At 40.9% G+C, this 13,606-nt stretch overlaps 1 protein-coding gene across 1 annotated transcript in view; it reads left to right on the top strand.

Annotated features, from left to right (window-relative positions):
* The window catches only part of LOC104408081 (membrane-associated guanylate kinase, WW and PDZ domain-containing protein 2-like), a gene marked incomplete at its 5' end in the record, with an annotated part of 50,845 nt that overhangs the window by 19,247 nt on the left and 17,992 nt on the right, over positions 1-13,606 (top strand). The window contains 1 exon segment of the mRNA XM_010017562.1: positions 9,558-9,696. Coding sequence (XP_010015864.1) covers positions 9,558-9,696 — 139 coding nt within the window.

The following is a 13,606-nucleotide window of genomic DNA, read 5'->3' as shown; positions in this document are numbered from 1 at the left end:
TCCCTAACAGTTAGTAGTCTGTTTGCTTTTTTCACTGGGCTGACATTTTCAGCGAGTGAACCACAAGGACAATGAGATCTGTCTCTTCAGCGGTGATGGTTAATTTAGAGTGATTGTGTATGTAATTTTCCACATGTACTGTACTTAGCACTTAGCAGCACTGAATTTCACCTGCTGCTTTAACACACAGCGTTGTGCTGTTCTGTTACAGCTTTTAAGTTTAGATGTGACATTCCTGCATGGTATTGTGTTGCCTGCGCAATAGCACCCCAATCTTCAACCTCTTCACCATGACACATACAAATATGCTGAACAGAATAATCACTATAGCAAGGTCTTCTGATTGTGAAAATTGACCATTTATTTAAAGCATTTTTTCCTAGAATTTAATCTCTTCCCTAGAAGACCCTATTTATTCTCATCGCACAGCAGAGCCTTCCTGAAGGCTTTACTGTTAAAAGCTTTCTGAGAATGTCAGTATACTAACCAGAACACATTTATCTATATAGTCACTGAGAGTTCCAGTGACCTGCAATAGATCTGTGAGGAATGGCTTCCCTCTGCAAAAGCCACACTGACCCTTCCCCACTATATCATCATTAGCTGTGTGCCAGCTAACCCTCACCATCCTTATTGCTTCCTTCCGTCTGCTCAATTGAACATGAAACTCACTTGGTTACTTTCCAGGACCATTCTTAAAGACTAGTGTCACAGTTGTCACTTCCCATTCCCCTGCTCTTCAGCAATTTACTGATTTGGGCAGTAGATTACACCCTGTAGCTACTAGTTCAGCAGCTTCATATCCAAATTCCTTTAGAGTAGAGGATGAAATCGATCTACTTCTGGTGGTTTCTTACTATCCGTTTCATCAGTTTGTTATAAAATCTTTGCCTCTGACCTTGCCTTTGGAGTCTGTTCCTCAGACTCACCCTTGTGGTGAGCAGATCCTCTGCAGGAGTTGTCCTGCCCTCCTCTTTAGTGAGTATTGAGGCAAAGAATTCATCTTTTTCGTGGTCTTTTCTATCTTGTGCCCAAACTATCTTTCGGGATCTTGGTTCTCTGACAGGCTCTGCACCTCTGGTGTGTTTGAAAGTATACTCTTGGGGTTTACATTTTAGCATCTTTCCTCCTCAGAATCTTCTGGGTTTATGTTTAAAAACATAAAAGTCAGAGTTCATGTTCTTTTTAGTTTTGCTGTTTGGATGCAACTTTGGATGAAGCAGTCTCCATGCCCAGCCTTCTATGTAGGATCTATAAAATCAGCTTGTCAAACCTTGAATTTGCCTTTCTTTTGCCTTATGGGAACTGCCTGAGACCACCAAGAAGATATTGGAAAATTTTCTTCTTCCTTCTTAACAGCCTTTACTTCTTCCCATCCATGACTGTAGTGGTGTAGTACATGCTACTAATATTACATTATGCTACACTGAATCAGTTCTATTAAAAAAATAACAGTATATCAATTAACTCCAGTAGGATAATTAATTTTTTTTTTATCTTTGACACCTTTCATTCACATGTACATGGATTATTTTGCAGCAATGCTGTAGAATGCATCAAGTCTACTGTAGTATCAGAAATCCACTTCTGTTTGTTAGCCAGCCACCACTGCGAACTCCATTTCCCATTCCTGCACTCTCCAATCTCCGCAGACGCTTAGCTATCCACTTTTTCCACTTTCCAAGCTCTTTCTGTAATAACACTTCTAATGTTTTTCCCTCTCTCCAGAAAAGGTAAAAAAGTGAAAAAAGCTGAGGTGTGAGAGCCAATTCTTGCTCTGCACCAGCTCAGCTCATGTTCTATGGCCCCTCTCTTCCCTGCAGCGTGCCCTCCCCTTTTAAGCAGCATGCAAGAGAGAATCTCTGTGGGAGCAAAGGACTCAGTATTTCCAGGGTAAGAAGCCACAGCTGCTTAAACAGCTGGTTGGCCACAGAAAAACAGTTTGTGACTAAACCTTCATGGGTGGTTGCTTCAAAAGTGGCATGGGACATGTTAGCGTAGTTCCTCCAAAGAGAAATGCCATGTCTCTTTGCTGAGACACCCAAACTCAGATATAAAATGCACCAGGGGGAGTTCAAGACTAGAAATACCCCATGGCTTTGCTCAGACTACTTATTACAGCCGGGATTTCCTGGCAGTACAGATTCTCTGCTGTGAGGAAATTTGCAGAGCAGATATCCAGCCTGTTCCTAAATCCAGGCAACGATATTAGGGCTTGACAGTACTTGGAAATTCACCAATTCAACGTACATGTTCTGGAGCTGCTATTCAGTCTCCAAGTATAGACAACCTCTCAGCCTTATGGACTCATTAAAATTACAACAGCAACAAATAACATGCAAAAAATGTTTCTGTTATAAAAATAGAGTGCCCATATAAAAGGAATTAAGTGTAATTAGTCTCTTTCCTGAGGTTTAATTATAAAATGCATTAATAAAATGACAGATAGCAATGCCCTCTGCACAAATCATTTGAGGCTGCTTTTATCATTAGATTTCCTCATCTAACATAGACTGAAAATGTGCATACACAATTAATTCCATTTTGTGCAACCGGGAACTATACACCTGCTTAGAGACCATTCTTCACACACTGAGGGAGGCAAAGATACACAAGGCCATCATCAGCAGTTTAAAAGTACGTTTGAGCAAGGAAACACCTCTTTGCTGCATTAAAACTATATATATTTCCTTCTTATTCAGTGTGCTTCTGAAGTTCTGTTTGTATGTACATTTGGCTTTTTTTAACAAGACAGGTAATAATTACTATAATATATGGCCAGAACAAAGACTCCGCAGATAAACTCACATGTACTAGAGGCACTTTATTCTAATCATTTGGAGAAGCTTTACAATTTTCTTTCTAATTAACCTATCAATAGTGATGTCACTTAAACATTCCCGAGGAATATTATCTTCTCATTATTGCCAGAAAACATGCTGCCCAATTTTATAGCTCAGTTGTTCTTATGCATGGATGGAGCGTCTAGATTAAATTGAACTGAAACAGATTTTTTTAAGAGACATTTCCCATACACACAAACTACTTTCATAATTAAATTTAAATCATTAATATTCAAATTCAAAAACATTGGGGGGGGGGGAGAATTCCGTGTTTACTTTGTGTTTGCATATTGTAAGAATATAATAGAGGAGCATTGTCTTTATCAAATGCCATCGGGTCAGAAGAACCACTGAGTTTGGGAAGACCTTTATCCCTAACAGTGTGGAAATTCAGGCAGGGCCATGTTCTGTAGGAAGAAAGAAACACAACGCAGAATCAATGTGTGTAAAATTGCCAGATTCATAGCTGCAAAGAGCGTGTGTCTGCAGAACAAATACAGCTCAAGCAGCAGCCATGCAAGCTTCCCAGGCTAGCTTGCCAGTGCGCTTGGACTTTGAGCTGGCGAGCATGTCTGAAGGGTGCGCAGCTCCATCACTCTGGGTTTGTAGTCTTTGCTGAAGAATGCCAGGAAGGTTACAAATCAGAGCTGATGCCAGTCTGGGGGGCCTCCCGTGATGCAGTGCCCGCCTGTTGGGAGTGGGAAGGAGTCCATCCATTTCTTTCACATGACTGGCCACCCAACAGCTGCCAGCCTTGCAAAGGGGCACATTCATGCAGGTCCACGCACGGATCCCATGTAATGACACCTTCAAATTAAAGTTTATGCCAAAGAGCTGAAGGCTTTGTGAGATTAAAATACTGGGTTTCAAGGGCTGTGCTCTCAAACCTTTTCCCTACTGTTTGTGGATTTAAAACTTGGTGATTAGGATGCATGAGTCCTCTCTGGCTGCCATGAAAAAACTGCCTGTGAATGGGAGCTGAAGGTAGTATTTTAGGGATGGCTAACTCTCCAGATCTGAGGAACTGTTTTTTCTGTTAATTTCTTGACAAAAACGAAATCCATAAAGCGTGACATGACAGAGGACCTGAATGCCATGCAAAACGATAATGTTGCCACACTGAAGTTTATCTTTTTAAATATTTTGGTGTTTCATCTGCAACGCTTTGTATCTCCACAAAAGGCAGTTTGCCCAAATGCCCCTTAAAAACAGTACTCTGATGTTCCAATGTGTCACTTTCCATGAAAGGAGCTAATGCTACAGGGTCATACCCAATAAAAGATTTAGATATTCAAAGCTTGATGCTGCAACACCTGTTAGGTGGTTGATGTCTCACTAGATGCAGAGGGAAGATTAAACATGTCAGAATTACTGTCAAGCAGTCTGCAAGGAAAGTATAAAAGGTAGCAAGAAAAGTAACATTAACACATTAAAAGCAAAATGAAGGACAGGAAAAGGTCCATTGTTTGCTGAGAATGTGAAGAGGGATGAAATATTCAGTGCTTTCTTTGTATCACTCTTCACTGAGATGTTCAGAAGGACCATTAACGTACATCAACTTCAAAGAAAAATTAGTATAAATCAGAATAAGGAGAGAACTGCTTGTAAAACAGCACTGGATGTGCTGATGTTTGTGTATGCTCAATGACTAAGAGAAAGTAATTTCTAGACTATTAGTAATTATGTCCAAGAATTCATGGAGGACAAGAAGGTTAGTAGCAGACTAGAGAGAGGAAAACATACGCCCTATTTTAAAAACCAAATAATAAAGAGAAGTTCCTTTAACTTCCATTCTCAAATAATCTGTGACAAATTATCAAAAACGTTGAAAAAGTCCACCAACACGTGAATTGTGGAAAGCAAATCCTGCCATGCCAGCCTGATTTCATTTCTTATTTCTGATTTTCATTTTTATTTCTTTGTGGTAAAAGGGGAAGGAGAATGTACAAGAAAGAATGGGGAAATAGCTTCTAGGTGGAATCACTGTGATGCACTTACTGAAAATAATCCCTCTCAAAGGCTGCTCTGAATGGTTTGCTCCTGATTAGTAATTACAAGTGTGCTTCTGAGGGGTCTAGGATGAAACCAGATCCATTCAGTAATTTCATTGACAATTGGAGACTTATTGATAAATAATAAAATAAGATTTGCTGATGTTAAGACATCACTGTTTAGATGGTTTAAAAGGACTTTGAGGAACTGACTTAGATTTCAGAACGAAAATTTCATATTTTAGCAGTCAATCTGATGAAATTGCTCACTTTAGGGCAGAGAAATCAGATGCACAATGTAAAATGGGGAATAACTGACTAGCCAGTACAGCTGGGGATAATGCTGGAATCCAAGCTAACTGTGAGTTGCACATCTGATGTGTTACAAAAAGGCAAAAGTTTCATTCTGGGAACATTATTAAGAAGTGTTTCTCCCACATGGGAAGAATGTTATCATTCTGATCTGTTCTGCTTACCCCCTACCTTAGTAATATCTCCAGTCTCGAGAATATGGACAGACTTAGAAGGATCCAGAGAGAAGTATAGAGAAATGTCAGTGGTATAAAACTGCAGGAATCAACTTTTGATCCTGAAAAAAGAGTAATAAGGATCCCATATAATAGGCAATATATTCTTTTCAGACCTGTTTCTGTGCTTACCATTACTTCTAGCCTCACCTTGGTTCACCTTCCATATGTGGTTATACCTACGCTCTTCTTAAACAATCACTGTGTTTTAAAAAGCCAGAAATAGCCCCACAATATCTAAAAATCTATTCCACAATAGAAGAGACAAGAGCACAAGCAAATTTGAATGCCTGGGCAGAGAGAAAGCATACAGCATGGTATCCTCCCATATAAAAGAAGCTACATCAGTAAAGGGAAGGAAGGGGAGGTTATAAATGTTTTAGTGCAGAAAAAATAAGAATAGGAATTTGTACTTTATTAGACACATGGGGAACCACTCCTCAGTCAAGGAGGAGTATATGAATTTCTCTTTGTATGAATTCCCCAGATGTGAGTGTAAAGACTAATTGAAGGTTTTCTCAGGCTGAGTGTTGGCAACATTTCCTTTCCTTGTTTTTCTTATCTAATCAGAGCTGGGCTTGTGCTGCAAAGGCAGTATAATTCACTCATACATCAGTCAGCCACAAGACACATACGCATGGAACACAATTAACCTGCTGCTCTTGCAACTATTAATTTTACCTCTGTTTTCACGCTTTCTGATGTAAATTTCAGAGCACTTAATTCTTGCAGAACTGTTTCCTCTCCTTCAGGCACATAACCAAGATGATGGCCTTTTTTAAGCTTTCCCAGGTTATTTGCACATAAGATTTGATAATAAAAGGAAGTATCAAATCAGCTACATGCTTCCCACGGTGAGAAAAAAAATATTTTAATCCACTGAAATACAGAAAAGGTTACATTAATACAAGAGAGTTCTTCCATATTGACCAATGAGAACAGAAGAAATGCAAACAGCAAGGGAAAAGTGTGACATTAACTTAACCTTTTTACATATTAAACTGTATTAAAATCTCTTTCTGCCTTTCTGCTCCAGAGTGCAGAGGATTTTATTTGAAGGACTGTACGTGCCCTGCACAGCTTTTGTCAGTACTTGTTTCAAAGGCTATTTATCAAGAAGTGTTAAAAACACCTCCTTCATTTGATCTACTCTGTCACTTTTTCTCTCAGAACATGCTAACAAGATCATTTTAAATACCGTCTGCAAAGGTAGACAGCTCTTTTTTGTGTCATGTTGCCTGGATAGTCCATGTTTTGTTTTTATAGGATTTCTAACAGGGTTTAATTGTTTCATGACATTTAGAAACATGTTTTCCCAAACAGGTTGAATTTTGTCTGTATTTGGCCTGACTGGTATCCTTGTGAGGATGCTACAAATCTATGTTCTGTCTGTGTTACAGAAGGCATAAGAGAGATTTTCCATTTTTGCTCTGTGTGCATTAACTACATTGTACTGGCCACTCCAAAAGTCAAGGTGATACAGACAGCCCCGCATGGCCAAACCTGGGGGAGACCTCTCCACAATCCAGAGAGCTCCTGTGCTGTGTGTCACTGTGGCCTGGAGGTCACCAAAAATGTCTAAAAATGCTTATTGCATGATACAACCAAATGTATTCTTTCTAGCAGAGAAAATCTGCTAAGGAAGAAATTTGCACTGCAAAAATAAGCCCTTTTTGCACAAAATAATCCTGATGGTTTTCCCCCACTGCTCAGGCTGCAGTATTTACAAAATGTGATAGTAAGGCTGAGAGGTTTTATTTGGATCAATAGCTTTTTAGTTAAGTACTGGCATAGAATGTGTACAGGATCCTGGTGGAGTTCTTAAAATAAGCTGCAACTCCTATTGAGAAGGTATGAATTCCTATTGAGAAATACTACCATAGTGCTTTAGTAGCATTCTTTCTGTCTCAGAACAAAAGCAGGGACTAGATAACTTCTTGACATCCCTTCCAGTTTTCTTTAAAGCTGGGACTCTTGTTGACATTCCATATTATGCACATTTATTTGGTAAATACTGTATTTCAAACTCAGGAAGGAAGGAAAACCTCTGAAGGATTACACTTTTAGTTGACAGAAACACAATAGTAGCAAAGAAGATGTACAAAACAGAAAACATTTCAATGTCCAAAGCCAGCTAAGAGCTGTTTTTGTCAAGATGGCCTTGTAAGAGGAAAAGGAAGTGCCCATCATCTTGAAATCTGCGTAGTCTCCTTAAAACCCTCTCAAGGATGTACAGACTTTGTTATTTTAGTGTAGCTGATACGCACAGCGAGGAAGCTGTAGATGCAAACTGAGGCAGGTGTGATGCTGCAGAGCAGATGTGCTCCTCTGGCGCTGATAAACAGGTTTGCTGAACACACTCACCTGAGACCCTTCCACACCCCTCCTGGCTGTCCATCATCTGGACCTGCACCTCCATCAGCACTAGGAGATCAGCCCTCGCTGTGGGCTGTGGGCCACCCATCCAAAGGGGCTGGGAGGCTTCTGCAAGGCAGCTGCAAAACATCAACTCTAAAGGCTGTGGTGCTGCTGATATGAGGCTCACAGGTCGCCTCACTGTGTTGCTTGTTTAACTCTCTCACAAGATAAGTAGGTGGATGTGATATTGCAGCACCAAGCAAGCTGTACAGCTGCTGCTTCCCACGTGTGCTGTCTGCCATGGGGACCAGGCACAGCAGAAAGCAACAACTCCCCTAGTCATGGAGAAGGTTTCCAGCATTGGAAGCCAACTCTTCTCATGGAGAGAAGAGCAAAACCAAAACAACCTGGCAGAAGACAAAGCTGGGAGGGAGATTGGGGTAGATGGTAGATGCAGACACCACTGCCCAATTTTACAGCTGTAGAAACAGAGGTGGAAAAATAGTAATGAAGCTAACGCTGACTGAAAAGCTGGGCAGGAGATGAGTGGCAGAAACTTATAATCAGAGCTGCTCTACCTGGAGCCGGCTGCTCTAACTAGACGGCTCAGCCAGGGGCTGCGCTTACTCGAAGCAAAAACCTTCTGTGCATACGCAGTTCAGAGCACACTCTTGTAAGAACTCCTGCATGTCCTGTGCCATAGCGCTACCCGTACTTTGGTGTGAAACTTTACTACCAAGATATGGATATTCAAATGATTCTCTCTACTAGAGAGCAGTTTGGCTGAGAAGTATTGGTGGATGGTAAGTCAACCACAAGCTGGCAGTGTGCCCCTGCAGCCAATAGTATCCTGGGGTGCATTGGGAGGAGTGGGGGCAGGAGGGCCCGGGGGGGTACTCACCCCTGGTGGGGCCACAGCTGGAGCACTGTGTCCAGTTCTGGGATCCTCAGTCCAAGAGACAAGAAACAACTGGAGAGGTTCCAGCAGAGGGCCATAAGGATGATCTGGGTCTGGACCATCTCTCTTATGAGGAGAGATTGGATCGGGGGAGCTGGGCCTGTGTAGTCTAGAGAAGACTGAGAGGGGATATCAGTGCATATAAATATCTCAAAGGTGGGTGCCATGAGGATGGTGCCAGACTCTTCAGTGGTGCCCAGCAACAGGACAAGGAGCAATAAACTGAAACACGAGAAGTTTCACCTCAACATGAGGAAGAACTTCTTTACGTTGATGGTGGCAGAGCACCAGAACAGGCTGCCAAGGGGGGTTGTGGAGTTGCCCTCTCTGGGGACATTCAAAACCGCCTGGACATGATCCTATATAACCTGCTCTGGGTGGCCCGGCCTTGGCAGGGGGTTGGACTGGTTGATCTCCGGAGGTCGCTTCCAACTCTAATGATTCTGTCATTCTGTGAAATGTTGAATCTTTGTGCTTTGACTCTCTCTTTTCTCTATAAAAACAGCAGGTTATATTCAGCAAAGGTCCTCTCAGGGCCAAATGACACTGAAAGTTAAGGTGTAGCACAGATAATGTTTCCAGTGACTCCAATGTATCAAGCAATTCAAAACAAAATCTTTTATGTGAAGAAGACAAGGCAAGCTATAAATGCATTACACCGATTTCAGCAGAAGATGAGCAGCATTTGATATACCACATTCAGAATCCACTTTGGAGGTTATTTAATCTGCCAGTAATATCCCTCAGACAGACAGGAACAAATTTACCTTGATGTGTCTGTCTGTCATTCAAGTAACCTGTGATCTATTGAATATGTCTCTTTCTGAAATGCTCGTTTTACTGCAATTCTGTCTGACTCAATATTCTTCTTACCTGACAGGTAGGAGATCAAATAATTGAAATCAATGGAGAAAGCACAAGGGACATGACACATGCCAGAGCAATAGAGCTAATCAAGTCTGGTGGCAGGAGAGTGCGACTGTTGTTGAAACGTGGAACAGGACAGGTCCCAGAATATGGTGGGTTTTCATCTCTATATTTTAAAATGTGCATGAACCTATATGAATTAATTCTATTGCTTTTGAGCTAAGTAGCAGTTGCAGATATTTATACATTATAATGTCCTGGGGCACATTAACTGTGGGCTTAAGTGCTTACCTGAGTCGAGGTGGACTTAATACACAAGTTTAAGTATTTCCTTGGCTCAAGATGTGTGTAGCATCACTGTCGTCTGCTGCCCTCCCAACACAGGCAATGGCTTAGAAGATGTGCATTGAAGGAAGCACTTTGAACCGTTTAGGGGACATCTCTGAGTGTGCTGGGAGTTGCTGATTTGACCATAAACTTCTTTTCTTCCTCTATTGGTACTTCTCTGCCATTTAGACAGTATAGAGACCTTCTTTCACTACTGAGATGACAAGTAAAAATGAATTTTCCAAAGGTAATTTCAAAGACAAAAAGCCCTTTTTTAAATTTGAAATCAGGGCTTTCTGTAGGCTATGGTGTGACAATGTCATATATTTACATACGTTCTGTGATGTGCACAGCTGGGCCTGAAATCTCACAGGAAATGAAAATTCCATGATTTCTTTATGCTACGAGATCCAAAACTCTATTAAACTTTTCTAGTGTTACTTTTGATGTCCCAGCACCATTTCCCATTAGAATCAGAAGTTGCAGTAGCATATGAAACTTCAGAGTAATACTTAGGCTTAACTGTAGGTTCAGATCAGTCTTTGTTACCAACAGGAATTTGTTTACCTTTCTTGGAGACATTAAAGTCAGCTCCACTAAAAGTCAGCGCTTTGCCAGCTGTGAGTATACATGGCTATTGCACCATTTTCTTCTTTAAACTAGAGCCAATTCTGTGGCTGAGGCAATATTCAGGATAGTGTATGTTGCATTTTTTTCCAGCTTTCAACAGGTTTTGAATGAGGGCAGCAAGACAGGCCATAGCCCACTCATCTGGTGATAAAGTTAGTGGTTATACTTCTGGTGAGTAGGAACAAAGCCAAAATGGCTTTCAGGGATTATGATAAATCAGTACTAAGACATTTAATATCAATTTAAAACAGTATATAATCCTTTCAGAGAGACCTCCGACAGAGATTCAGATCACCTCCACAACTCTTTTGTAGGGAGAGGTGCATTAATTTTAATGAAAGAACAAACAAAAGTCCTGGACTGTTATAGTGGTTGTAATCCTCCTCAAATAGCACAACCATATACCAACACTTCTCCAGTTCCTCAGAAAACAATTTAAACTAAGAGGGGCTCACAAAAGGCTGCTATGAGCAAAGAATCAATTGCAGTTCAGACCCATTCCAAATCTGAGTTTCTGAAAATCCCAGTTCTGGATGGCACCTACACCTAGGTTTATGGAAGACCCAAAATAAATTTCTATATTTATATAAGCTTATAAATCTGTACCTCATGCCAGAATTGTAAGAAAATGTAAATGGATGTTGAACAAAGTTCATTGCATTGTTCTGGGAAAACAAATTACTTGAAAGGGGTAAATATGCACCAGTCTTTCCTTCCCCAGAAGAACATGAGTAGAAAATGCAGATAAACCACTACAAATCTGGACACATTTTATAGTGCTAACAGAAAGAAACAAGATGACTTCACAGGACTGTTTAAAGCCACGCTCACCACTTGGAAAGGCATTTGGAATGCTTCGCATTAGTTGTGTAAAAATGCAGATTACTGTGAAATAAAAGCTGCTACAAAGAAGCACTGTTTAATAAGATCATTTTCTAGCTGCATCCCCAGCTTACATCTCCATACAGGATAACTAAGTAGCTATACTTGAAAGCTGTGTTGTCCTACTGTACAGAAAAAGCAGTGAAAGCATTCAGGAGTTACAGGAGGTACACATAACCTACAGAAAGCATCACGGCAAAGCATAACATCATGGCAAAGGATAACAGAATCATAGAATCATAGAATAGTCATGGTTGGAAAGGACCTTAAGATCGTCTAGTTCCAACCCCCCACACATGTCTGCAGTTCTACAATATGTGCATTACACAGGCAGAGAAATCTCAGTGCTGTATCCAGTCTGCAGGCGGAATGGAAGCAAAACAAGAAGATGCCTGTTGAAATTAACTGAGATATTAAAGACCTCCCTAGGTCATTTCCCAAAGCAATGAGAAATAGTCTAAGAACAAACAAAAGGTGCATAAAAACCAACAGCTGCTTGCTTGGGAAATTAAAAACAGAAATTAACAAACAGAAACAATTAAAACCAGAGAGCATGCCTTGAGAAGGCCAGATCTCAAGGGTAAGTCATCGTGCTGCAAAGAACATCTGTCAGAGTATTAATGACAGAGACCCTCAGAAAGAACATCCTTTCCAAATAATGGAAAGCTGAATGCAGAGGAGACTGTGACAGTAAGCTTGAGGACAGAATGGTCCTGAGGACAGCAGATAAACTAGTCAATATTTAGTTCCCTCTTCTTCCCACTGGAATTGCACGGTTGAGATGTAACAATTGGCTCTTTTTTGACTGAAATAATCAGCCTTATTTTTTTTTATTTTTTAGCACGTACATGTCAGAAATATTTCTTATTCTCATTAGGGTCCGGCTCTGGACACCATCAGTGGGGAAAAAGGGCTTAGTTGAGTATAAAAATGCAAGGCTGGAGGACTGAGCTTGGTGTCTGGATTGCAGTGGTGGTGTACAGCTGAAGCCTAGGGAGAAATACAAACACAGAACAAGTAAACCATGGTCCTCTCCTGGATACTCTCTCTCAGTCTCTGACAAGCAAAATGCAAAATGGTCAGGGACTTCCCAGGTTGCTTGTAGTAATTCTGTGTTTAAAGACCTTTCCAGCAGCAGTGGTGGTCAGACTTACAGCATTAAAAAGAAGGAAGCTTAGCTAAAACAACCTAAAACCAACCAGCAAAGAACTGTCACGTTATTGTCTCTCAGTCTTCAACTTTTTTAGTTTCCTTGTACAACATGATCAATGCTTTTTCAGTTCCAGAGCCATGTTTCTGTTAGTACGAAGTATGGCAGTCTGTATTTAATTCAAAGAAATATCACTGCTTGATGATGTGATTGGCATCAGTAAAAGTAGTGTTAAGGAAGAATCATCAGTGGTAAGAAAGTGATCAGTGAAAGAAAAGAATATGTATTGAAAAGAAGAAAGCACTCAGTGAAGAAACAAAGAACAAATTGCTGGGAGGATGTAAATCTCCTGAAAGAGTTATGTCAGTTTATGCTGCCTGAAAATCTGTCCCTACAAGTACATCTCAGAAGACTGTGGCTCAGCTAGAGCACGAGGCAAACCGAGGGGAAGAAATAAAGTGTGTTGCAAATGCATCATTTACCTCAACTCCAGCTGCTGATTTTGCTTGAAAATAAATTCCAAAGATCCCAAAGCACTTCAGAGGGTGAAATCCCCTCATCGCAGGCACGGCAGCATCAGAATATATGGGAAGGAGCACAGATATGATTAATGCTCCAAAACGATAACTGATTTCACAGCAGGGTGTAACAGAAGAAGCGTAGAAAACAGATGTTTTATCACCCAGCATCTCAGAACATGTTTGCTGAGGATAAGGATAGCCAGAGGAGCTGTGCTTCCACTGAAGGGGAATTATCACAGCTCGTTGAAACCTGAAGAACATCAGCGTCGTGATTCACAGGAAATAGTCTGCCATGTTCTCCAAAGATCCAAGTCATAGTAAGAAATCATATTACTGTGCAAGAAAGAATAAAAGTACTGAAAGCACTTAATGCCCGGGGAGCCTGGCTGGAGGGAGTGTGAGGTTTCATACACATCACAGGGGACAAAACTCGCAGTCATCACTGTAGCACTGAGCACTTCTCAGACCAGCATTAAACATGACTTGAGTAAAATGACAAATCAAGATTTTTCTTGCAATGGCTGCTTAATTCCCACTGTACGCACCTACCTG

The sequence above is a fragment of the Nestor notabilis genome, unplaced genomic scaffold, assembly GCF_000696875.1.
Source record: "Nestor notabilis isolate BGI_N333 unplaced genomic scaffold, ASM69687v1 scaffold2597, whole genome shotgun sequence".
NCBI classification, from domain to species: domain Eukaryota; kingdom Metazoa; phylum Chordata; class Aves; order Psittaciformes; family Psittacidae; genus Nestor; species Nestor notabilis.
The sequence above is the reverse complement of the archived record's forward strand: the minus strand, read 5'-3'. Positions and strand labels throughout refer to the sequence as shown.